Source organism: Myotis daubentonii, chromosome 6, assembly GCF_963259705.1.
Source record: "Myotis daubentonii chromosome 6, mMyoDau2.1, whole genome shotgun sequence".
Taxonomy (NCBI): domain Eukaryota; kingdom Metazoa; phylum Chordata; class Mammalia; order Chiroptera; family Vespertilionidae; genus Myotis; species Myotis daubentonii.
The window spans coordinates 8,396,495-8,423,005 of NC_081845.1; the positions used below are offsets into that span (position 1 = coordinate 8,396,495).

A 26,511-nucleotide genomic window follows, 5' to 3' on the forward strand; every position below is an offset into this window, starting at 1 on the left:
CATAGGAACTATCCTGAGACAAATGCCTGTGGCGGTCTGTAAGCACAAAATGACCACACCACTAGAGAAAATGATCCTGAGAGCCATGGCCCGGGCCCTCCGCTGGTGGCGCTTCATGGCTTTTAACAGAATCTTTGTCTTTGTGCTTTTAAAGGTCAAAGAACGTTACTCCCCACTCCTGTATGAGTCTCAGCAGCTGTCAGTCCTGCTGGAGGAATTAGAAAAGCAGATGACGCTCTTCTATGACTCACTTGGGAAAGTCAGTGAGATGATAACAGTGCTTGAGCACGAGGCACAGTCTAGCGCTCTTTTTAAACAAAAACACCAGGTAAGAAAACGTCCCTTTCGGGAGACACGGTTATTTTGAAAGCATGTGTAGTAAAATTGAGGTAGTGCTTATGTATAGACATTCTATAACCAGGCTAGTGCATAATGCATACTCTGTAACTGGTAGCAATTATTATTATTGTTGTTATTATTATTATTAATTACAGAGAGACAATGATTACACTGCCAAACCCTATTCTAATGAGTTCTCATCATGTTGAATAAAGATTATTTTCTATTTTGAGCCATAGTGCCATTTCTTACATCCCAAAATTGCTATAAATTGGCATCAAAGAATCCTTCCACAATTAAAATACTTAATGTTGAGTAATAATGATATTTAATAATATGTCTCTAAATGTTACCTCCTAAATCTACAAAAAACCAAAAATGTGTCCTTATTCTGTTTTGCCAAAGCAAAACCAAAATTCTGCTCTAAATATTTGAATCTAGATTACCAAAGCTTGTATCCAAATTAGCCATTTGAAATATTTTTCCAAAGCAATTAAGGATGTTGAAATGCAAATGGATTCAAGTCAAAAAATGACTGTCAGCCTGGGGCTGGGCTGGACCACCCCCATGCTGTCCGCTGCGGAAATCACCGATGCGAGGGCACGGGTCAGAGGCGGAGGGCCTGAGCCACATCGCTTCTCGTCCTGTCAATGTGTGTCCCTTGCGAGTCCTCCCACGTCCGCTGGCCGGCGGCTGCGTGTGGTTAGGATCTGGGGTTCGGCATTTTATCGATGAGGTGGCTAGCTTGTGAGCCTTAGAATTCAAAAGGACTCCACACAGTTTACACAAATAATACACAATCTGCGTCTGACTCAATCCAGTATGATGTGCATGATGCTCACTTCATTTAGTCAGACTCTACCCTGCCCTGTAGGTTGAACTCATTGTTTGCTCAGTACACCATAAGCCTGTTATTTGGTTGGAGAAATGCAGGTGCCGGGCAAATAACAATGTCTGATGCTCCCACTTTCTCCTGACGTTAATAAGATGGGCTTGAAATATTTTTTTAAAATCTCAAAAAAATGTAAAAAGCCCAGATTTCAGTGCTTGCTTAACATTCTGGGGGGAAAAATAATAACCTCTCTGTGCTTTTGATTTCGTTTATTGCTGGTGAAAAAAAGCCTAAAGCTGTATCATGCCGTTCTTACCATTTTGTAATGATTCCTCTCTTTCCTTCTCTTTCTCGCCCTTTGACATTCTATTGCTGTGGGTTTCCTTCCCGCCTAGGAGCTGCTGGCTTGTCAGGAAAGCTGTAAGAAGGCCATGGCACACATTGAGAAAGGCAGTCAGAGTGTTCAGAAGTTTGTGACCTTGAGCCACGTGCTGAAGCATTTTGATCAGACGAAGCTGCAGAGAAAGACAGCGGAAGTCCACGTGGCCTTCCAGGTGAGTCCTCTCCCCGCTGGGAATGTGAGTGGGGACAGTGCCGGCGATGAGGACACAGAGCCATCATGGGTCATGCTTTCACTCTTGCTAACTGCCTCACCCACTGGTGTTTGGTAACCAACATTTCACTGATTTCTCTAATATTAACATCCATTAATATTAGAAGGGGTTCATTCTTATTATAATGAAATGTATTCCTTCCAAGTGGTTTTTAAAGAAACAGTGTTCCTTAACAAAGTGGTACTTTAACGAGGAAGCATCCCATTGTGATTATTTTTCTAAATCAAGAATATGGTCAAGAAAACTGGAGACTGGAAGAAACATGTGGAAACCAACAGCCGCCTGATGAAGAAGTTTGAGGAGTCGCGGGCGGAGCTGGAGAAGGTGCTGCGGGTGGCGCAGGAGGGCCTGGAGGAGAAGGGGGACCCGGAAGAGCTCCTGCGGAGACACACCGTGAGTGCATCCCTGTCACTGTGCAGTTGGGGTCAGGATCTCCCCCTGGCCTTCCAGAATGTTCCGCCAAATCTGAAAACTGAAAATATTTTTTTTCTAAAAATTATAAAGTATGGGTTGAATGTTGGATGTGGGTGGCTTCTGAGTCATAACTCTAGATGATTATAGTTCATTCCTGAAAAAAAACAGACACACAAAAACAAGAGCAGTTGCTGGGAAGGTTTGGCGAGGGCAGCAGCTGGCTTGAGGCTTGCTCAGGGGGTGGCTGCTTCTCTATGCTTCTCTTCCAATGTGGCCCTTTTATTCCCCCCCCCAACCCCCGCCTCTCTCTCTCTCTCTCTCTCTCTCTCTCTCTCTCTCTCTCTCTCTCTCTCCCTCTCTGTGGCAGGAGTTCTACGGTCAGCTGGACCAGAGGGTGCTCAACGCCTTCCTGAAAGCCTGCGACGACCTCACGGACATCCTGCCTGAGCAGGAGCAGGCGGGCCTGCAGGAGGCGGTGAGGAAGCTGCACAAGCAGTGGAAGGTGAGGGGGGACAGGAAGGGAGCACAGGAAGGGGGCCTGGAGGGGGGAGCAGGAGGGCGTTAGGGTCAACTGTACGAGAAATTTAGAAATTCAGGAAACTACTTTTCCCATTAAAATAAATGAACTAGAATGGAGCATGATGAAAATAATAGAATTTCCTTATTCCTATCTTTCAGTAACAGCAATTTGTGATCAGAGGGTACTCATGATGTCACTTGGCCTTAAAGGGGTTTTGTCACTGCAATCGGAAATGTACAGTCAGTGACAGTATCGTATTCTCCCAAATCTTTCTGTGCAATGTAGGATCTTCAAGGAGAAGCCCCATATCATTTGCTCCATCTGAAGATCAAGGTGGAGGAGAATAAATTTTTGGCCTGTGTGGAAGAATGCAGAACTGAGCTGGCCCGGGAGACCAAGCTGGTGCCCCAGGAAGGCAGTGAAAAGATGATCACAGAACACAGGGTGCGTCACGCACCCCCAAGTGCAGTCACGCAGTCACGTGGTCACATAAAGGACATGACTGATGCTTTGGGTTGGGTCTGGAAGCACCGAATGGCTTAATTCCTTTACACCGAGAGTCTGAATGGAATCTTCCTTTTGTGTGTGTGTGTGCTCGCGCGCGCACGTGTGCACACATGTGTGTGCGTGTGTGTGTGTGTGTGTGTAAAGATAAGCCTATTGGATGGCTCCTCACGGGGATTCTATAAATGTTTCTTGCCCATTAGATCTTCTTCAGTGACAAAGGGCCACATCACCTCTGCGAGAAAAGGCTGCAGCTCATTGAGGAGCTGTGTCTGAAGCTCCCAGGCCGGGACCCAGTAAGGGACACGCCTGGAGCCTGTCAGGCGACGCTCAAGGAGCTCAGGGCTGCCATCGAGAGCACCTACATGCAGCTGGTGGAGGACCCCGACAAGTGGAAGGACTACACCAGCAGGTAGCCTTGGCGTTGTTCCCAGACAAGGACATCGTCTATTTTAGTTGTGTTAATTCATAGACTTTTACAAAACAAGAAATGACATATGGTCCATCCTATGCAATGAAGAAAATCAGATTGTATGGCGTTGCCCAGGTTCTTATGTAAAAAGGCTTCATTCAATAAAAAGAGCAGGTTTCATTCAGAAAAGGTGAAGCACTTCATTTTCAAATGACTCTTTCTCTCTCTCTTTTTTCTTCCTGATTTCAGAGAAGAAGGAAGAAGGAGAGAGAGGTAGAAACATCAATGATAAGAGAAAAATCAGCTGCCTCCTGCACCCCCCCAGTGGGGATTGAGCCCGCCACCCGGGCATGTGCCCCCCCGCTGGTAATCGAACCCTGACCTCCTGGTTCATAGGTTGATGCTCAACCACTGAGCCATGCTGGCCAGGCAGGTGTGAGCTGCTTGAGGCAGCATTGGTTCATGTCTTTCTCTGGGATTGCCACATGTCACCAAAGGGGGACTTCTGATTCTTTAGGGTTACATATGAGATTCTGTCCTCACCCCCAGGTGCCCAGGCTGGGGACAGACACAGCTCTTTCCTCAGCTGAGCTCCTCCTGCTCCACCTGTTCTTCCCCCGAGTGCCTGGGCACAGAGGTGGCCACGCCTGCCCAGAGCTTCATGTTTCTTTAAGGAACAGTTTCCAGAAAATCTGTTAATCAATTTGCTAATCACTTGAGTGTAAAATTTCCATGAATGAATTCAAACTAGAAAATGTAGTGGCTCAGTGGTTGAGTGTTGACCTATCAACCAAGAGGTCAGGTTCGATTCCCCATTGGGGCACATGCCCAGGTTGTAGGCTCAATTCCCAGTGTGGAATGTGCAGGAGGCAGCCGATCCATGATTCTCTCCCATCATTGATGTTTCTATCTCTCCCTCTGCCTTCCTCTATGAAATCAATAAAAAATATATATTTTTTTAAAAAATGTATTCTAACCGTCCTGAAGTGTTCTCTCTTAATGAGATAATGCCTGTGTCGTTTCAGAATTTCCGAGTTCTCATCTTGGATCGCTGCACAGGAGACACAGCTGAAGGGTATTAAGAAGGAGGCCATCGATACTGCCAACCACGGAGAGGTGAAGAGGATGGTTGAGGTAAGTCCTGGGACACTATTTGTCACTGGAAAATTTCCACTAATAAAAAAAGTGATAGACAATCTAACTAGTGTCTTTCTTACTTTCTATAAAAGATTACGTTCCTGAAAACTAACTCAAAAATAAGTGCCCTTGTGTTACTGTGAGAACTATAGGGAGTTTTTCCTCTGGAACCGTTGTTGGCTTTGAGATTTAGTCATGCTCAGTGGTGCCTTTAAGGCATCTCTCGCTAATGGGGAGTCCTGGGGGGAAAGTGCATGCGTGGGTGCATAACACAGCAGAGGATGAAGAATGCCACGGGGAACAAGAACACGGTCGGCTTTTTATACAATGCATCCAAGAGCCAGGTCACAGGAAATGAGGGGTTTGGACAAAGTCAATGCTATGTCACATTCAGCCTGGATGGGAACAGCCCCTGTGAGCTTGAGGCTGAGCTTGGGGACAGCCTCAGACCCAGCCATGACAGAGCCTCAGGTCTCAACCAGTTCCCATCCTCTGTATGGTACACAGTAACCCCCTCCCTCTTAGCTTGGCTCTTCATATCACAGACACGCGCTATTGTGAATATTCTTTCTCTTTCAGTGGTTTGAACCCTTGCAAGTCACGTAGTTAATGAGAATATATTTTCTTTCTGTTTTCTCTAAGCTTCATTTTTTGTATCAAAATTATAATCCCCTTAAATGCTAGAGGTGCTCAATAATATCATGCTCTACCAAAGGAAGGATCTACAGGGGTGGGTAAAAATAGGTTTTCAGTTGTCCCTATGGGTTAAGACATGCAGGTGGTGATTATTACAATTGTGTCATTAACTCTGTGTTTCGTGCACTCACAGCTATTAACCCACTTTTTTCCCACCGTACATTACTACTGGTTGCCATTATGGTACAAAAATAATTCTCACTATAGAATGAAAAGATCACTTGTTTCTGGAACCAACCATTTTCTGGCTGGTGTGAATTTGCCCTATAAGGCCCTCTGGAGCAAAACATGTGGCTGGAGACCACCCTACCCTCGCACTGCCCGGAGCGGGTGGAGGAGGGAGAGACTGCCTGAACGCCTTTCCCCGGGTCCCCTGCCCTCCGAGGGCCGAAGCCCGAGTCTTTCTGGCTTTGTCTTGGCCCATAAGCCTTCCTTTCCTGGATTAGAGTCATGATCCGGCTTGTGTATCTTACTCTCTAGGCCAGCCGTGGGCAAACTACGGCCCGCGGGCCGGATCCAGCCCGTTTGAAATGAATAAAACTATTGAAAAAAAAGACCGTACCCTTTTATGTAATGATGTTTACTTTGAATTTATATTAGTTCACACAAACACTCCATCCATGCTTTTGTTCCGGCCCTCCGGTCCAGTTTAAGAACCCATTGTGGCCCTCGAGTCAAAAAGTTTGCCCACCCCTGCTCTAGGCTATTGACTTCTAAAGGCTAACAAAAGCAAAGCATAAAATATGATTTAATGAAGTTAAAATAAATCTTTAAGATATCTATAATAGTATTCAGCAAGTGACCTCTTCAATAAAAGAATCAGCTAACTAAAATAAAGATTCTTTTTTTCTTTTCTTCGAAAAATACCACGTTCCTTCCAGCTTACAGAAAGCAAGATGACAAAGTATATTATATACTATAATTCCCAATTTTGGTATCAGATAGTCTTCTACAGTACTTTTAGAAGGGTCCTCGTTGGGATCCAGGGAATCTGTAAATATCTAACCATGTAATCATGAAGGTAACCTTTGGTTTAGAGAGTACTGACTTTACACATGAGGTATTGGCCTTGGAGAAACAGTTCCTTCTCATACTTGTAGCCTTTTGTGAAAGATCTGAACAAAGTGAAATGAGCAGACACTCCATTGGGGAATGAATGCCTGGCATTCCTACCGGCCCCTTACATACCTTCTTAGGTGGAACCCTTTCTTGCTGGAAAGTTCTGATGCACAATTGTATTTTGTTCATCAAAGTGTTCTTTCATTCCAGGAGATAAGAAATGGTGTTACCCAAAAAGGCGAGACTCTTGGTTGGCTGAAATCCAGGCTTCAAGTTTTGATTGAAGTTTCTTCTGAGAAAGAAGCCCAGAAGCAGGGCGATGAGCTGGCGAAAGTATCTAGTTCCTTCAAAGCTCTCATAGTTTTGTTGTCAGAGGTATATCATTTATTCATACTCTATACAGTTCTGGGCGAGGAATCTGGAAGGTTCTTCCTCTTCTGGTTGTAGTTTAACAAGCAAGTTTATAAAGAAATCTTAGTTGAAATAGAATAGTTGATACTTATTTATATAAATATTGGTAGAAAAGATGGGTAGGAAGTTTGAGGTATGGTCTGTGCCATTATCAGATATATTATCAGACAAATATTAGTTCAGATTAATGATCTATAGCTGAAATACAAAGCTTATCAGTTCCATAATTTTTTTTACTCTTAATAAGAGCATTATTTCATAGTCAGTTTAAGGAACATCATGGAGGTTAAGAACTCAGGCTTGAGAGTCAAGCAAACTCAGAGTTAGTGTTTAACTCCGGTACCACTTTACAAACATAAGCTTGTCATTTAATATCTCTGGGACCTTGTTTTTCTTACTTGTAAAGCAGGGCAAAAAAATATGCCAAAAGGTAATTTCAAGAGTTGAATGCAATAATGTATTCACAGCACTTAATACAGCGTCAGAACAGAATACATGCTCATAACAGATGCCTGGCAGTAATGAACTACCCAGTGTTTTGTCTGTGGCCCCGTAAGATCTTTTAGGTAAAAATCTACTCGTTTTAAACTTCTTGGTATACAGTTCAATGTTTATATTCCTTATAGATTAGAATATACAAACCCATCTGCTTCATTTCTGATAGGGCTACTTCCACCCTCTGCTAGAATATTTTTACTCACCGGGTGGTCGTACGAGTCTACTGGGTTTGTGCATGGAAAGTAATGTAAGAATGTAAAGTAGAATAGATAGTTATCAGTATTTTTCTTGAAATCACTAATAAGCTTGCAGGAAATAATGATCAACTGAATGGCTACAAAGTGCCTTGATTCTGAAGATCCGGAATTCTTCCTAGCAATCTCTAATGTGACAGTTGGCCAGTTAACTTTTTATACTTTTAATCATGTGGCTCTGCTTAAGACTCTAGTAGTGAATTTGCATAAATCAAAGATACTTTGAACTGCTTGTGATTTGAGTTTTATGTGATCATTTTGATATGTAACATATAGTGTTCTTAAGAATTTTTTGACAAATTGAAAACAGCAATAGGATTAATCAAATTTTGGAACATAAGCCATTCAAAACCTTTGATGGCCCATCTTTCATAGCTGAAGACAAAGCTGAAAATTGAAGAAAATGACAAGGAAAAGAATCCACTAAGGAACCACAAAAATCAGAAATTATATTGATGCTTTGCCTGAAATATTGGAAGTGCATTTTTAACAAATACCCTTTTTTTTCTCTTTGTCCTCGATACAAAAGTTTTCTTGCTTTAAATAGGATACACTAAACTTTCTTATACCACAGGGTTTTTTTAATGATTTTATTTTAGTTATAAGATTGAAATGAAAGCGATCCAGGAGACAATATATACAATATGTGCAGTTGTATTACCCTGCCTTGATTCTGAGGCTGAGCAGGTTTTTAACATGCCACGCAGCACCATAACAAATGATCCTTGCGACTCCCATAAGTGACTATGCAGTTAATAATAATAATAAAGAAGCTTTAAAACCTTTGAAAGAATAAAGATTGGGGATCTGTGCATATATTTCAAGTTGTTGAGAAAGACTTTACACATATTCTTTAAAAAATTAAGATTACATGAGCATATGATTTACAACATTTTCACGAACACGTAGGTTGAAAAGATGTTAAGCAGTTTTGGGGACTGTGTCCAGTACAAAGAAATCGTCAAGAGTTCCCTCAAAGAGTTAATGTCTGGCTCCAAGGAAGTCCAGGAGCAAGCGGAGGAGATCTTGGACACGGAAAACCTGTTTGAAGCGCAGCAGCTACTCCTTCATCACCAGGTAGAATGGCCCTTCTCCCAGTGCATTTGTGCAACGCTGATAGCTGATGACTGATACCGGAGAGAGGAGTAGCACGGAACTGGGGTGAGGGCAAAGGGAAGGGGAGGGGTGTGCAGGAAGGAAAGGAACCCAGCTGAATGGTTAAAAGGAAGCACTTTTGGTCCCTCTCTTAAATATAAAATATTTCAAAGATTCTGCAAGGCAAATTCTCAGCCTGAATGGTTTGAGGACATCAAAAAATTCAAAACATATTGTGAAGGGAAACTTGATTTTGCTATAAAAACCTTTATGCAACTTGCAAATTGTCTGTTTCATAACAGATATGGGAAGCATGGAGATAATTGCTTCCTATTTGAGATCAACATTCTTTTGTCATTACATAAAAAAATCTCACTTTTCAATTTATAATTCTGAATACATCTTAGTCTGAGAAATTATGACTTACATGGAGTACCAGATCTTTCTGGAGAGTGTGCTTTATAGGGATAGAACTGGAGTAAAGACATTCTGGTATATATATATATATATATATAAAAGCTTAAGTGACCATTCCACCATTTGACCATTCAACCAGTAGCTATGACACGCACTGACCACCAGGGGGAAGATGCTCAATAAATAGGCATGAAAACATGGAACAGACTGATGAATCTCAGAGGGAAAGGGGGAGGGGGAGGGCAGGAAGAGATTAACCAAAGATCTTATATGCATACTAGAGGCCCTGTGCATGGATTCATGCACCGGTGGGATCCCTCGGCCTGGCCTGTGGGGATCAGTCTGAATCCATGCACAAATGCTCTGACATCCCCCAAGGGGTTCCGGATTGTGAGAGGGTGCAGGCCAGGCTGAGGGACCCCACTGGTGCATGATTCTGTGCACTGGGCCTCTAGTATATTGATAATCTGCAATTTTAATCAATGTCACTTGTCAAACTCAATATAAGTGGAAGTATAATTCACGTAAAATATTTAATGGCAAAATTCTAGCTAACTGCCCTACCCAGTTTGGCTTAGTGGATAGAGCATCGGCCTGTGGACTGAAGGGTCCCAGGTTCGATTCTGGCCAAGGGCACATGCCAGGGTTGCAGGCTCGATCCCCAGTAGGGGGTGTGTAGGAGGCAGCCGATCAATGATTCTCTCTCATCATTGATGTTTTGTATCTCTCTCCCTCTTCCTTTCTCTCTGAAATCAATAAAGAAATATATTTTTTAAAATTCTAGCTAACTTAATGTATAGCAAATGGTAGCTAATTATATATATGTAATATATAAAAATTAAAATTACACTAAAAGTATATGTAAAATGGCAGCTTTTAGGCTTTATGGATATATTTAATAATTATAAAAAACTGTGAGTACAGAAAAGTTCATGCTTGGTAGTAACATTGCTCTCAATTATTGTAAAAGTTGTGTTTGGGTTTCAATTTAAGTCAGAGAAATATGAAATTGTAAATATTTACATTATTTTTTTAAAACTTCACATTTCTTGGGTCAGGTGCTTGGTTATATGTGTGTTTATTTGTGAAAATTAATGAGCCGTACACTTGAGATTTGCCTACCATTCTGTTTGCACATTATAATTCAATAAAAAGTTTATTTTAAAACATGACTTTCCCCAGATTTCTCAGCAGATTAATCATTCTGAATATGTGTAGGAATTACATTTCTTAATATTAGCATTTCTTAGAGCATAAATGATTTTTAAAAATGGACTTAGGACTTCATGTGTTTAAGCAGAAAATAATTATTTTAGGAGAATCAATGCAAATGAATAGCTTTGCACAGAATGCTAAATGTTGTCTGAATTTGCACATAATCAAAACACCAAGGCCAAATGATGTCGTTTACCATTGAAAACACAAAATATTTATAAATAATGTCCATCTTTGAGTAATGCACAGTCTTCATTGCCGTTTTCACTGTTCATGTTGACTTTAAATAGAGCTTGGGTCCAAGCTGTGTGAGGTCCTACCATTTTGCATCTCCCCTAATGCTTGGGCGCTATGTCCCTGCCTAGTCGCTTAGAGTAACATCTATGTCCACCCTTGAACAAATGCTTCCAGCAAAAGACAAAGAGAATCTCTGCAAAGAAGAGGGACGTGCAGCAGCAGATGACGCAGGCCGGGCAGGGGGAAGGCGGGCTGCCCGGCCCGGTGCAGGAGGAGCTGCGGAAGCTGGAGAGCACCCTGGATGGCCTGGAGCGCAGCAGGGAGAGGCAAGAGCGCCGCATCCAGGTAGGCACCCGGAGTCCAGAGCTGGGCAACTCCGGGTCACAGGTTACACATCCTGTTGGGAGAAGCTGCTTGTTTCCACCCCTGATGCTCCCACATCGTGTTAGCTACTTACCTATTTAAGCACCACACCAGCCTTATGCAATGGGTGGCATAATTAGCACATTTTGCAGGTGTGGATGCTTAGAAAGGAAAGAGTTTGAGCACCTGACTCAAAGTCACAGAGCAGTGATCCACAAGAAGCCAGGATTTTAATTCACACTTGTCTGAATCTAGAAATTGACACGGAATTATTTCTCATTTCTGCAGTCCAGTAGCCACAAGGTTATACTTTATTGTGATCTTGGCACATTACCTGAAATAAAGTTTTTGAATTTTGCCACCTGCTCACTTCTCTCTTCCATTCTCCCCTTCCTTCCTCCCTCCTCCCTTCCCGCCCTCCTTCCTTCTCTCTCTCTCTCTCTCTCTCTCTCTCTCTCTCTCTCTCTCTCTCTCTCTCTCTCTCTCTTTTTTTCTTTCTAGAATCTGGGAGACTTTCTTTTCCTTTGTCCTTTATCTACATTTTAAGGAATATCCTTAGATGCATAGGACATTACAGCTGGTAGAAAATTCAGAGTCCTCGTCCACACACACTCTTTTTGTAGATGAACTAAGACTCAAAAGGGAAATTCTTTGTAGAAGCCATTAGGATTGTCTTTATTGAGTATAATGTGTGAAATTTGAACAGAGTCAACGAGAAGTTGGCAGCCTGACAAAGAATAGAAATGTGAACAATATTTTGTGACATACTCTGATAGCTCATAACATTATATGCTGTTTATTTTTTTCAAATGTAGGTCACATTAAGAAAATGGGAGCGATTTGAAACCAACAAAGAGACAGTGGTCAGATACCTTTTTCAAACAGGTTCCAGCCATGAGCGCTTCTTGAGTTTTAGCAGTTTGGAAAGTTTGTCTTCAGAACTGGAACAGACAAAGGTACATCAGTAAGACATGGATTCCCTTGGTACTGATTATTCGGAAGAAAAACTATGTTTCCACTCCCTATTACTATTAATCATTATCATTATGCATTTAATCAGTACTTATTGTTTATTGATCATCCACTCTTCAATACACTGGTCAAGTTTCTCTGAGGAATGAAAACATAAATAAGATTTAAATACCAAGAACTGAGAGACAGTTTTCATTAAAGTGGGAAATAGTTTCCTAATAAATAAAGGCAATAAAAGAATTCTGAAGGCAGTGATACTCTTCATGATGAAACTGGGACACTTGACTAATTGTTTACAGATGCTGCTGCACAAGCGCTTCTAAGCTAGAATCATTGTTCTCTATTTCTTTGCTCACTTGATATTGTTAATACGGCCTTCATTCCGGTTGTAGCCCTGGAGTGGTTGTGCTACAGAACTTGAGTGCTTTCTGTCTGCCAGTATGTGGGAGGGTGTTCATGGAATATCATGTTTAATCTTCACAACAAGGGATTGCTGGTGAGTTACAGAAAATTCAGAGACTTATGTGGCTCAAGGTCACATGACTGGTGAAGGGCAGAGCCTGGTTGCAGCTCCAGGCCTTTCTGATGCCAGAGTCCTCTCTTTCCTGCTACACCCTGCTGCCACTCACACATCATCTCCTTAGGATATGGATATAACGCCTGACAATGTTATTCTATTTTTGTTTTATTTGCTCTTTATCAACACCATTCTCTTCTTTGGATTCCTTTGTGTTGTGCTTGCTCCATACATATACCTCTCACAACAGGCTCTGAGACTAAATGCATATAAACAATTTCAAACATAACTCTACTTTCTCCATGGTTTTTTCTTGGTTCTGGAAACATTAAGGGGGGGAAAAATACTATTTTTTACTTCTGATTCTATTCATGGGATTCTGAAAGATTATGCTGTGAAGTCAGTCTTCACAATTGAATCCGCAGTAACTAAGCTCACATATATCAGTAGTGCAGTGAGTGGTTATAAGCTTAGTATTCAGAATTGTGACATTAGCAAATACCGTATCTTATGATATTATAAAATATCTACTACTAGTATAAGGAAGCTTTACTTACTCATTTTTATTCTCTTAAAATGCAGGGTACTTCTCTGAAATAATGTTGATATTTCTATGGGGACATTAAATCTTTCAAACATGAAGTTATAATAGGATTTATGTAGTAACTCTATCTTATATGGCATTATGTAATAATTCTGGGAGATGCTCTGTGGGAAAAGATGGCTATTGAAAATCTGACTTTAAAAAATTATTTTACATTAGGTTTTCACATTACCTACTTAGTAGATGGTTGTTTGTGATGAAAATTTAAACCTCCTGTGAGATTTTCTTACATGAAAAAAGTGAGATTAATTTTTTTCACTCAAGATTATCCTTTGGTTTACATTTTAAAATTCAGTAGTCAGTAGTTCAGGTAACCACTTAAATTTACCAGTGCCTCAAATATATTAAATTAATTTTTGATTTTTTGAATGAAAATCATTGTGTGAATTTTATAAGCTATTTTGTCCTCAATTTTACATGAGGGACATAAAAAATTATAATAGGAACTTGCCAGAGTTCCAGGTAAGTTAATAACCTACCAGAAAAGCATCATGGCATTTCATACGAAAGAGCCAGAACCTGGAAAGTAATTCACCAAAGTTCAACAACTAGTAATGATCAAAGCCAAGATTCTGGTCCCTGTAGGACAGTTGTAAAACTTCTCTTCTTTCCACCATGTGGTATGTGTATGTATAGAAATTAAGTTCAATACCGTTAACATTAGATTATATCTCTTTTCAGAGAACTAGTTAACAAAATGCTTCTTTATAGTAAACTAGAGGCCCAGTGCACAAAATTTGTGCATGGGTAGGGTCCCTAGGCCTGGCCAACAATCAGGGCTGATTGAGGCCTTCCAGCTGCCAGCCAGGGCCTTCCTTCATTCCACACCGTCCCCTGGTGGTCAGTGCACATCATAGTGAGCAATCAAATTCTCGGTCAAACTCCACAGGGGATACTTTGTATATTAGCTTTTATATAGATAGATAGTAGTGATACTCTGCATTGACTCAGATAGTTGTCAATTAAATAAACAAATATTTATATTTATTGCCCTGGGCAATTATTATCTCTATGATTGAAAAAATCAATCACTATTGATTGTCCTGATTATTCTGAAATGTCCTGTGATAAACTAACATATTTGTGAATAAGTTAATTATTATAATGCAGCTCAGAATTCTAGACAATAAACTCAAACCAGGAAACAGTGAAAAAACATTTTTGTGAGAATTGTTGGATTACTGTGAAGGTATATATATATATATATATATATATATATATATATATATATATATATATATGTGTGTGTGTGTGTGTGTGTGTGTGTGTGTGTGTGTATGGTTGTGTATATAAAATGAAAATAGCAAAGTCTGTTCTGGCCATGATGAAAATACATCTGTTTTATGGCTCAGCATATAATATGCTAATACACATGCATGTGTGAATCTACCCATCCATCGAATCTGGGGGAGACTCTGCAGTACATATATGCAGTTTATTTAAGGGCAGAGTGTAAAGGAAGTCGCCTTCCTAACAGTTCTAATATATCTAATATATTTTTCTAGGAGTTCTCTAAGCGGACAGAAGGTATTGCAGTCCAGGCTGAGAGCCTTGTGAAGGAAGCTTCAGAGATACCACTTGGGCCCAAGAATAAGCAGCTGCTCCAACAGCAGGCCAAGTCAATCAAAGAACAAGTCAAAAAGTTAGAAGACACCCTCGAAGAAGAGTATGTGCTTGACACACCCTAAACTTCCGTCTCTGAGATAAAATTCCGTACACTCTTTCCTGTATATTGTATTCCTCACATTCTTTATAAATCTTGAAGTGTCTGTGTAGTTCAGCATGTTTTGAGGAAGCAACTCACAATTCAAAAGACAGTACTGCCAACACAGAAGCCAGCATCTCTAACAGAGCAGAAACATATCAGGGATGTGGTCTTTGCTTCGGAAACGGGTTCTGTTTGTGAAAAAGCCATACCTGTTAAAGTCCGTGGCCTTTATACATTAGAGAGGGAATCTCAAAAAGGAACTGATATTGAAAACAAATGTTTACTGTATTACGCTGCTGTCACCAGTTAGAGCGAAGAGGAGATATTTTGGTTGTGTAGGTTCTGGGCTGAAATACATAAGATATAGTCCAAATGTCTTCATCTCCAAGCTCACAGAGCTTGTCAACAGTGCCTCACTATTCAAAATCCACTGATTGATATTCTATTTCCAGAAATTAATTTTAAAAGTCTACTTTATATTTAAATATTTAATATATGTTCACCTACAAAAGGAAAGAAAGAATTGTTTGGCCTATGGTATCCTGTTATGTACAAAATGTACACATAAAAACTTTGGAGGGAATAGACATGAGAATATGGCCAATGTTCCTCAAAACAATATGGCTGAACATTCCTATTTTCAAAGTTATTTAGTGGCAAATCACTGACACATCCTTAAGGTATAGGACATAATTTCTAAGATGGATTTTTAAATGTAAAATTTGTTTTTATACTCTTAACACTTTGACATTAAGATTGTACGTTGCCTAAACTTTAAAGGTTGTTAAATAATATATTTAGAGGAAATTATTATGACTTTAAACTTTGAAAATGTTAAATATTAAATACTACTCATCAAGGTATGGAAAAAGTAAAACTTGGAGTGTATTAGGAAGGAGTCTGCTTTTATGAGGAATGTCCGTTTGAATGCATCTTTATTTAGAAACGTGCAATATAACATAGCTTGCATTTCCTGTACTGATAAGAACATTAGGCACATACAGGGTACATATTTGAGACTGCAATATTACTTAATTGGACAATCAATGATGCCATTGTATTTTTTTCTTGATGTCTTCAAGTGCCTTTCGGTAAACAGGAAAATTCTTTCACTTTTTTTTTTTTTTTTTTTTAGCAAAGGGACTTACCAGTGCAATGATAGACTATAAGTTTCTTACTCTTTTTCTAAACTGAAAGCCATACTCACATGGATACATATGCATAGCTAATACAAACTGAAAATCTACAGCTAAATTTGTATTCATTAGATTTATTACAAATAAAGCCCCAATTGTCTAAAAGCATTTAGGGTGCTCATGTACAAGGATTTATAAAAGTATTTTGGAATCAAGACTGTAGAGACACCTGAGAATAGCTGATGTTATTATAGATTGAAGACTTAGCTCCAATGATAGAGCAGTTCCTGCCTGTCAACATGGAATTCAAGTTACAAGCTCCATCTTGATTTGTAAAGATGCCTTTTGTAAGGATCCCGGAGCACCAAGCACCGCTGTGGTCCCTCTCCTCTAAGACAGGAGGACCATGCCCACAAAGTAGACAGCTGCAAACTGTGTGCACTACGTACGCAGGCAGTTTATTTAAATAAGTTCTGGCAAATACTTATCGAGCCGTTTAACTAGACGATACCTGTATTCAATCCCCCTTGCACCCTGAAATATTTTGTTCGAAGCACAGTTCTATTCATAGCATGGTGCAGAAGCTATTTCGTTAAACGCTCGTTCTCAGAGGAGATAGGAAGACGACAACTGACAACTAGTCGGACCAAATGTGCAGTTTTTCCCTGTCCTAGTAGTTTCAACTTTGATATGGTCACACATGTCTTAACTTATCTTTTTACATAGTAACTTAAGGGGAAATGTATTGCTGTTCTTTATTAAAATACTGCATTTTATTTACTTAATTTGGTTAATTTTAGTATTAAAACCATGGAAATGGTGAAAAACAAGTGGGAACATTTTGGCAATAATTTTGAGAGCCTGTCCGTCTGGATAAGTGAGAAAGAAAAAGAGCTCAATGCCTTGGAAACTACGCCATCTGCCATGGACATGCAAACCAACCAGATTAAGGTGACCTGCTCACACGTTCGTTGCATTTCTAATCCATGTCTAGCTTTTAAAAACTCCTTTCTTGCATTTCATCCAATGCTCTTTGGCCCCAGGACAAATCTTTCCTTGCTATGTGACTCTATTAAAATTAAATTCACACAGATTACTGAGCTAAGAGGTCTTGATTGATACCGGGCAACCACTTATAGATGGAATTATGTGTTAATATTGTCTGACTTAAGCATCCAAAGCTAATATTGTGTGCAATACCATTAAAATGATTTTATGGTTACATTATTTTTTTCCTTGATTTTGAATTAACCCCATTGGAGTGCTCTGTTGATTCATTTATACAACATGAACTGTATTCTTCATCTACAACTGTGCTTACAGAATTATCCCAAATGTCAAGAGTTAGTAATATTTACCCTCACAGACCACAAGGAGGAGAAATTACTTTATGCGAAGCAATCAGACCCATTGTTCCGATTCTTTCATTTATGATGACTCTCAGGGCATGGACTAGAGTCTAGACTCTGTGATATCTGAGCCCCAACTCTAAAATAACCATGTGCATAGACTGTCATTGTTCACTCCATTCAAATAGTTGAAGAAAACGATGGGCTGAACGTAATGAATTCTGAGGGTCCGTTTCTCCTTTTTTATATGCAATTTTTACACGTCACATTTTTAAAATTCAGCCACTTCTTTTTCTATCTCAGCCTATTTTTATTGGAAAGGGGAAACCCTCTGACATTTCATTCAATTACATATAGTGAAATAAATACCAAGGTGAGGGAACATTTCACATTATGACTCAGAGCAAGTCATCGCCATGTGCACAGTGGGAGGGTGCGATCTTGCTTAGCGTAGTTTACATGCTGTGCAGATCATCCTGGTTTATCACACGTCTTATGCAACCTAGGCTACATGCAGCCTGGTATGTACAAGCGTGCTTATATGTTGGGTGGTATAGAAGAAAAGCAGATGTTAAGCCATTAGGAATATTCATGGAATATGTTTACTCTTTAAAACTATTTTTGCAAAGTTGTCATGTAATCATTTTTGCTAAATTCTGATAAAACAAAGAATAACACACTTAAATAGTTTTGTCCCAAAATTGTTCTTTCCAAAATTTTAACATACACTTTCCAATTTGCTTATGCTTTCTATTCACTCTTTTCACTATTATTTAACCTTAATTCCAGGACTTTGGAGCTATATCACTTACCAAACATCATTACATTGTTACTCTTTAGGAAACAAAACAATTACATATTTTATTTTTAAATATATAAACATTCAATTGTGGGTTTTCAGTCCATCAGCCTAGAAATACATTTTAATATTCCAATGTGGCATTTTGGAAACTATTTAAAAATGTATTGAATGAATATGACGAGCAAGAAAATCATTTGCTAGAAATCAAAGATAGAGTGAAATACACTTTAATGTGGAATCTGGGCTAATAGATTCATGTTCTATTTCCACATAGAATTAAATGATTGGAAATAGTAAAAATATGGCAGTATTTTTCATGTTTTCCATTGAAAACAACCTCATGATAAAACTAATTCATAATTGTATAGTTGTGAAGATATTTATCTACAAGCCCACTTTTGGTCTTCATGACATGCTATTCCAAATGAACTGATTTCTTATTCCTAATTGATCATTTATAGGTGTTAAGAACATATACTGGGTTCATCTTCTATCTTCTCATTCTGGATTATATAGTTTGCCTATATGAGTTTCTGATGACATGCATTACACTAAGAAATTACAACTAAAATTGTTTCATTGAGGTGTTGCAAGCACCTACAACAATTGTTGACACCTAGGAAACACTCAATATATATTTTTTAAATCTATGAGTAATTTTTCTAAAAAAAATATCATTTATAAACAGTAAAACAAAGGAAGAATTGTATTTATGCTCAAACAACAAATACCTATCAAGTATGCCATTGCAGTCATGCATATGGGAAGTAAAATAAGTCATATACTCACACTAGTTATTTCTGATTTGCCTTACCTAGACAGAAATTATCTCTATGTTTTCTCATTTAAGGTTAAGTCACATTATCTTTTTCTAGGGTGACAGTATTTTTCATTTAAATGATTTGAAACAGATTGTCTGAATTTTTTTTTTTTTTGCTTTATTTTGATTGAACGATTTGGCTCTTTTCCTCAGAGAAATAATTTTCATTTTCTTCTACATAAATAAGCCTCTATGTTTTTGAGAGACAGATAGACACTTCCGCTCACATATGCACACACATCCTTGATGACTTTCAGCATTTTTCAGGTGTTGGCTAATACATAAAATGCCCACAACTGAAATTGTAGCAAGTAGGTGCTTTGCTGTAGAGCCCACCGCTAGTGAGAAAGCAGTGGCAATAGAGGGGGCCAGGGCCAGCAGGAGAGGCGTCACCTGAGGAATTGTTAGAATTGCAAGGACTTGGCTCCACATTAGACCAACTGAGTCCGAGTCCCTGAGGATGGGGTCCAAGTGATCTTAATGTATTCCAGACTTGGAATATACTGGCATAAAGGATAGATGATAAATGTGAAAAACTGGGTTTAGGTCGGAGTGGAATCAGATAAGCTTGTAGTTAGGTCAAATTTGAAATACTACATTTTAGGAGATTTAAGAGAATGTCAATATTAGCATTCCTGTGAGTGATTGGAGCACACTCCTTCTCAGATCAGTTGGTTAAAATCCTTAATTCATAGGGTAAGCAGGGAATTCCAGCTGCCTTCAGAGTTCCGGGACATCCCCCTGCTTACATCACTGTAGGCAGGAGTAGCTATTTCTCTTAGTTCTCCATCCAGGGAGCACAACCATCCATGTATATTTCAGACATAATCTGCATATCTATCCTCCAAAAATGAGGTCAGCAAACACATGGGGTTTGTTCATAGCTGCTCTCTGACCACCCCAATACACTGAAATGTCCGTTTTCTCTCTGAAATATTTGTATCATTTCAGGAAGGCAAGCTTGCTCAGCCTGCGTTGTCATTTTTCTCGTTTTGAATACTAGGTCACGATTCAGGAAATAGAAAGTAAGATCGGCAGCATCACAGGGCTGGAAGAAGAAGCGCAGTCTTTCGCGCAGTTTATTACCACTGGAGAATCAGCCCGCATCAAGGCCAAGCTGACACAACTAAGAAGATACTGGGAAGAACTTCGAGAGCACGCACAGGGTCTGGAAGGAACAATCCTGGGACAGGTCTCTCAGCAGCAAAAGTTTGAAGAGAATCTTAGAAAGGTAAGAATTGGCCCATGCATGCTACAGTGACCTGTTTCACACTGCATTTATAGGGCAATGCAGTAAAAAGTACAGAAATAGTGGAATAAGGAAACAACACAATTTGCCAATTATTTACCAAGTTGTCCATGATGCTTAAGTTTATAACTATTTTTATGGCACATTTTTGAGGGAATAAAAAATGTCATTATACATTGTGTTCAGATAGGCATTAAGACTTATTTATATTTCTTTGAAATAATAGGACACATTCATTTTAGATTTTTTTAAACGCATTTTATCAACACATTGGAAGTTATCCAAAAATGATAGGCATGCTGCTTTCCCAATAACCTTTCTCGTCTTGATGTATGTTTTTCCCACCATTATTTTGATATTTCACCAATGTTTTAGGCCCAGCAGTCTGTTTCTGAATTTGAAGATAAACTTGCTGATCCAATTAAAACATGTTCTTCAGCTACAGAAACATACAAAGCTCTCCAAGAACATATGGTAAGAGTATGCTTCAACATTTCTGCTTATTTATCAACTCAGAAACTTGATTAATCCTGCTTGAAAAGGAAATATAGTAAACATTTTTATGAGAGTTAAAATTTTTAAATGTTTATGTTATATGAGGAATGATATAGATCCAGCATATTTACTTCATATGACACAAAAAAATATAAACATGCAAGTGAGTTTTCATTAAAATGTATGTTAAAGAAGTATCCATTTAAAATATATTTCTCTCTCTCCATGGACATGGACAACAGTGTGGTGATTGCGGGGTGGAGGAGGATGGGTGCAGGTGGTAGAAGACAGGGAGGGGATAAGAGATGAAGGAAAAAATTAAATTTTAAAAAATACCTACTTTGTTCCAGAAAAAAAAAGTCTTCCTCTCTCTTAATTGGAACATGTAACTTTTTCATATCATAGCTTTAAAAAATCCTGCTACCTCTTACCAGCATTATAAAAATTAAGTATGCAGAAAAATATACATGTGCAGAGCAGATTTCAGATTTTAACCCGCTAGACTCAAATGTGCCAAGACTATGTCCCCGCTCACCTTTTCGCAGTGACTGGCGTTTTGGGTCTGGTCCTGAACTGGTGACCGTTGTGAGATGTTTTGTGAAGGAACAGCAGATGCTTCTGGCAGAATTCAGGGGAAGGAGCAAAGGCGGAACATCAGGCACAAAGAAATAGTAAAACAAAATATCTGTTAATTAATAAACAAAAAAGTATGTTATCCCTGTTACATGTGCATGTGTACACACACATACATACATGCGGGAAAGGGCTGCAGGGACAGAAAGCAGACAACTGGCAAAGGCATATCTGGAAAGAGGAGAGGAACTGACATCATTGGAATTGTTATAATAAGAATGCATTTTTGTGTTACTGATGTCATTTTTTAAAAAGTACCCCCAAAATGAGGAAAATTAAGTTAATTGAATTTAATGGAATTATTTTAATAGACAGCTAAGTCTATTACCAGAGAAGATAATATTCTATTTTTCTTAATACTTAGATTTCTGAAGCCAGTTATTTTCCCCTGTCTTGACTTTCTGATTTGTAAAATGGGACTAGTGAAAGCACATTACTCTTAAGGGTCTGATGGAGAGTAAATGAGTTGGTGTGTGTAATGCACATAGCACAGTGCCTGCCACATTCCAAGGCTACTTATGGTTATTAGCATAACTAGGCCCAGTGCATGAAATTCGTGCATGGGGGGGTGTCTCTCAGCCTGGCCTATACCCTCTCACAATCCAGGACCATTAGGGGATGTCCGACTGCCAGTTTAGGCCCAATCCCTGCGCAATCTGGGACCACTGGCTCCTAACCGCTGGCCTGCCTGCCTGCCTAATCACCTCTAACTGCCTCTGCCTGCCTGTCTGATCACCCCTAACCACTCTGCATGCATGCCTGATGCCCCTAACTGCTCGCCTGCCTGCCTGATCACCCCTAACCACCTCTGCCTGCCTGCCTGATTGCCTCTAACCACTCTGCCTGCCTGCCTGTTGACTCCTAATTGCTTGTCTGCTTTCCTGATCATCCCTAACTGCTCGCCTGCCTTCTTGATCACCCCTAACCTCCTCTGCCATGGATTCATCCAGAAGGATATCCGGAATGATGTCCAGAAGGTCATTTGGTTGTCTGGTCTAATTAGCATATTATGCTTTTATTGTAGATAACTATATGCATAAAAGATAACAGCTACATCAGCTGTACTCTTCCAATATATTTTTATAGAAATTACTGCATGTTACATATAGCTCTTGAAAATTTAGAATAGAGTTTTTAAATAAATTTCACATAAAATGAATAATAATTTCACAAATTATCTGACTTGTTAAGGAAAAGTAGACATTATTCAGATATACAGCAGCATAGTTTTATTGGGGCAGTAGTCTCTCCGTTTTCATTTTCATTCCTGCATCCATGAAATAACTCTCTCCTCACTCTCACTGTGTCACTGGAAATCATGGTCAGACAGTTTTCAGTGCCATTGTTGTGTGTTATGACTGAGGGGACAGCTTTGGCGGGAATGGGTCTCAGAGGAAAATGGTGGCCTCGTTTCTGTCTGTTTTCATTGCCCTCCTCCTGTCCCTTCCCCAGGATCTCTGCCAGGCCCTGGAGGCCCTGAGCAGTGCCTTGGCCGCTCTCTCTGCTGGTGCTCAGAAGGTCGTGAGCAGAGGCTGCTCCGTCCAGGAGGCCGCGGCCCTGCAGCAGAGATACCAGGGGCTGCTGAGTCGGGCGAAGGAGAGACAGACGGCGCTGGAGAACCTGCTGGCCCACTGGCAGCGGTGAGCAGCCTTCCTTCTCCGGTTGCCACCTGGGTTTCAATAGCCACTCTTTATAAAATAATATGTTTATATTCATTTTAGAGAGGAAGGAAAAGAGAGGGAGAGAGAAATAGAAACATCAATGATGAGAAAGAATCATCCATTAGCTGCCTCTTGCATTCCCCTTACTGGGGATTGAGCCTGCAACTCAGGCACGTGCTCTGAAGGGGAATCATGGCAGCAACCTCTTGGTGCATGAGAAGCCGCTCAACCACTGAGCCACACTGTCTGGGCAATAGCCATACTTAAATAGGAAATTCTGGGCCAACTGTTCTCTAAGTGATGGGCAATAATCATTCCAGATATAAAACATGTCAAGTCATGTTTTTAACATGGGAGTGGACAGGATGTACCAGGTACATGTATCTTTCCATATTACACACATATAGACATATGTGTGAGTACATATGTGAACATGAGAGGAGTGGTATTTTTACCTTCACGTCTAGGAATAAGATAACCAGCGTTGTATTATTTGTATTGTTTAGTGTTGGACCCTCCAACTGCAGAAAGGCCTCGCTTTCTAATATGATAATTTTGGATGCATTTGCTTCCTATCTCTGCTCTCCTTAGGCTGGAGAAAGAGCTGTCGACCTTTCTGACCTGGCTGGAGCGCTGCGAAGCCATAGCCAGCTCCCCGGAAGTGGATGTCACTGCAGACAGGGTCAAAGTGGAGAGCGAACTTCAACTGACACAGGCAAGCTCCAGGAAGTGTGGGGGAAAGACACACTCTTTGTCGTGGCTGCATTGCAAAACAAGAGCAAACTCAAGCCCTCCAGCCAACTTAACTCCTTGTTTTGGTTTTGTGATCCCACAAAGAACCATCCGCACCTGAAAGACAAAGTGTTGGTGAACTTGGCGACGGCCGATTTGATGATGTTGTAGAGAGGAGGATAAAGCATTTTGACACGCACCTACCATGTGCCAGCTATACCTATCATCCCCGTTAACACCATGCTATGTTGTTAGCTATCTATATGCATGTTTACCTCTTATTAGGTGGGAACCACAACTTTATGCATCCCTCACAGACCTAAGAGATTTATTGCCTGATGATATATAAAAGACAAGTGGTTCGGCTGCATGAAAGTAAAATGAAGAGCACTTAAGCTCCCCAATTTGGCCCAATACTCTCTCTAAACAGAGGGAGCCCACATCCCTGTTACCTGGAATCGCATCTCTCTTATTGTTAGGCATGCATTTTCCCTTTAGCAATCGTTCTCCTTTGATTCTCTTTGCCTGCTCAGTTTCTTCACCCTGAAAGAAGTTCTACAGCATCTAAATGTGCCTGACAATGTAACTCAGACCCTGGAAAACGAATCCAAGTTTCAGTAGCCTTTTAAATGTTGGTTTAGAGGTGAAATGGGTTCCTTTCTCAATTAAGGAATAAAACTTTCTATAGTCTAGTCCCCATAGCCTCCATTTTACATGAATGCAGAGCCTTTGGATAACAACCTCCAAAGGTCATTATGTGTCATGTGGCTCTTCCTTATCAATCATGTTGGAAAGAGATCTATAACATGTTCTGTGTTCGGCAGGCACTGCAGAGTGAAGTTGCATCCCAGGCCTCCGTCTACAGCGACCTTGTGCAACGGAAGGAATCACTGTTCTCAGTGGCCTCCAAAGATGATGTGAAAATGATGAAACTACATTTGGAGCAGTTGGATGAGAGATGGAGAGTTTTGCCACAGATACTTAGCAAAAGGTTGGGGTTTTATAAGACATTCTAATAGTGTGCATTTTTTAAAAATGGTGAGCCTATAAACTAAGAAAGCATAGTTTTGTTCACTTTTATTTAACCCAACTATTCACAGGATAATTATAGGAGGGTCGAAAACCACTGTACTTGCCATTCTAAAAATCAAAGCACTCAAATATTGGAATTTCTGATGCACCTCAATTCAAAATTTCATAATTATTCAATCTCATAATCAGGGCAAATGACCAAACTAGTTGAACTATAGTAAAGAGAGTAGGTTTGCTCATGTTTGTATTACTTATTGCTTAAGCTGTTTGTGTACAGGAGAAAATGGTAATTAAAATTTTCTTTCTCATGATATGTCTAAGCAAAGGCATCCACTCACCTATTATGAGTCAACCTGGTTCATTTATTACACAAGCAATCGTTGATCCCTGACCATATCCCATACCCCTTTCTAGGTCCTGGGGATATAGTAGTAAGCAAGGCAGGCAGAGTCCTGTCTCTGGCTGAGGGGAGGATCAATATATAATTAAACAAATGAGTGAATGATGCTGTTTCAGTTGGTAAGTAATGTGAAGACAGCAACACAGGGTAACATGGCGGGGACTGTAGGTCCGGCACAGCCCCCCAGGTACATGACATCTGATGCAGATCTGAACACTGTGCAGGAAGCAGACTCATGGTGCTTCGGGGGCAGAGGGCACAGAAAGGGCAAAGGCCCTAAGGCAGCAATGAGCTGGGATGTTGGGGAAGCGGTGGGCAGTGGCGGTGTGGGCGGCCCTGGATCAGATGAGGTCAGAGAAGTCGATGATGAGGCACCCCTCGTAGACCACAGTAAGGAGCCCTGGCGTTTCGCCTTCCTGTGTACCCAGGGAGGTGCCCGCGTTTAGGCTTGGCAGAGCGTGTTCCGATGACATGGAAATCGTTCCTGGCTGCTCTCTAGAGAGTGGATTATAGTGAGGCCACGTTGGTGGCAGGAAGGAGGCCAGCTTAGGAGGCTGTTGGAGGCCAGGCCAGAGATGAGGCGATGCAGACCAGGGTGTGAAGGTGGAGAGGAGAGCCCAGCATGCTATGATGGACGCCCAGACATGCAGGGAGCAGGTGTGGTGGTTGAGAAATGGAGGGCCATCTGGGTGGGCAGCACCAGCAGTAACTGAGACGCAGCAAATTGTAAGAGAAACAGGGTTGGAGACATAAAAAGCGTTAAGAGTTCTGGTTTGTCCCTGTTGGATCACATTAGTTTTGCCAGTGATTAAGCTGATTCCAAAAACATACCAACTCTTCCTTTCCACTGCGGGACATTTAACTTTTATTATTGATTGATTGATTGATTTTAACTTTATTGGGGTGACATTGATTAATAAGAGAATAGAGTTACTGTACGACCCAGCAATCCCTCTCCTGGGTATAAACCTGAAAAACTCGAAAACCTGTATTGGCCAAGATATACGCACCCCTAAGACCCTTTACCTCTCGCACTGCCCCCTGCCTAGACTTCACTTCCTGCAGTCTGTGGTCGCTGAGCACCAGCAGTTTGATGAATTGCTGCTTTCCTTCTCCGTCTGGATTAAGCAGTTTCTCAGTGAATTACAAGCCACGTCTGAGATCAGCTTAACGGACCATCAGGCAGCTGTAACCCGGCACAAGGTACAGTGCATGCCTCTAAGAGGGAAAAAGCATTTGTTCATCACAGAGAGCTCTTCCATTTGAAAGGAAAGCGAATTTATAAAAGCCCTTGCCAGCGATTTAACATTGTATTTCTCCATAAATGTTCTCACAGTATGTGATGCAGATGCCTTAAGCAGATAAAGCCACTTCAGATAAAATA

General features: G+C 40.4%; 1 protein-coding gene across 1 annotated transcript in view; it reads left to right on the top strand.

Annotated features, from left to right (window-relative positions):
- SYNE1 (spectrin repeat containing nuclear envelope protein 1) overlaps positions 1-26,511 on the top strand; it is a 392,090-nt gene that overhangs the window by 128,837 nt on the left and 236,742 nt on the right. The window contains exons 22-40 of the mRNA XM_059700015.1: positions 155-328; positions 1,567-1,725; positions 2,014-2,178; positions 2,567-2,701; positions 3,005-3,163; positions 3,427-3,635; positions 4,661-4,769; positions 6,738-6,902; positions 8,600-8,767; positions 10,829-10,999; positions 11,833-11,973; positions 14,616-14,776; positions 16,755-16,905; positions 19,929-20,156; positions 20,550-20,648; positions 22,755-22,942; positions 23,555-23,678; positions 24,520-24,686; positions 26,177-26,330. Of these exons, the coding sequence (XP_059555998.1) occupies positions 155-328; positions 1,567-1,725; positions 2,014-2,178; positions 2,567-2,701; positions 3,005-3,163; positions 3,427-3,635; positions 4,661-4,769; positions 6,738-6,902; positions 8,600-8,767; positions 10,829-10,999; positions 11,833-11,973; positions 14,616-14,776; positions 16,755-16,905; positions 19,929-20,156; positions 20,550-20,648; positions 22,755-22,942; positions 23,555-23,678; positions 24,520-24,686; positions 26,177-26,330 (3,027 nt within the window). The remainder of the gene's footprint in view (positions 1-154; positions 329-1,566; positions 1,726-2,013; positions 2,179-2,566; positions 2,702-3,004; positions 3,164-3,426; positions 3,636-4,660; positions 4,770-6,737; positions 6,903-8,599; positions 8,768-10,828; positions 11,000-11,832; positions 11,974-14,615; positions 14,777-16,754; positions 16,906-19,928; positions 20,157-20,549; positions 20,649-22,754; positions 22,943-23,554; positions 23,679-24,519; positions 24,687-26,176; positions 26,331-26,511) is intronic.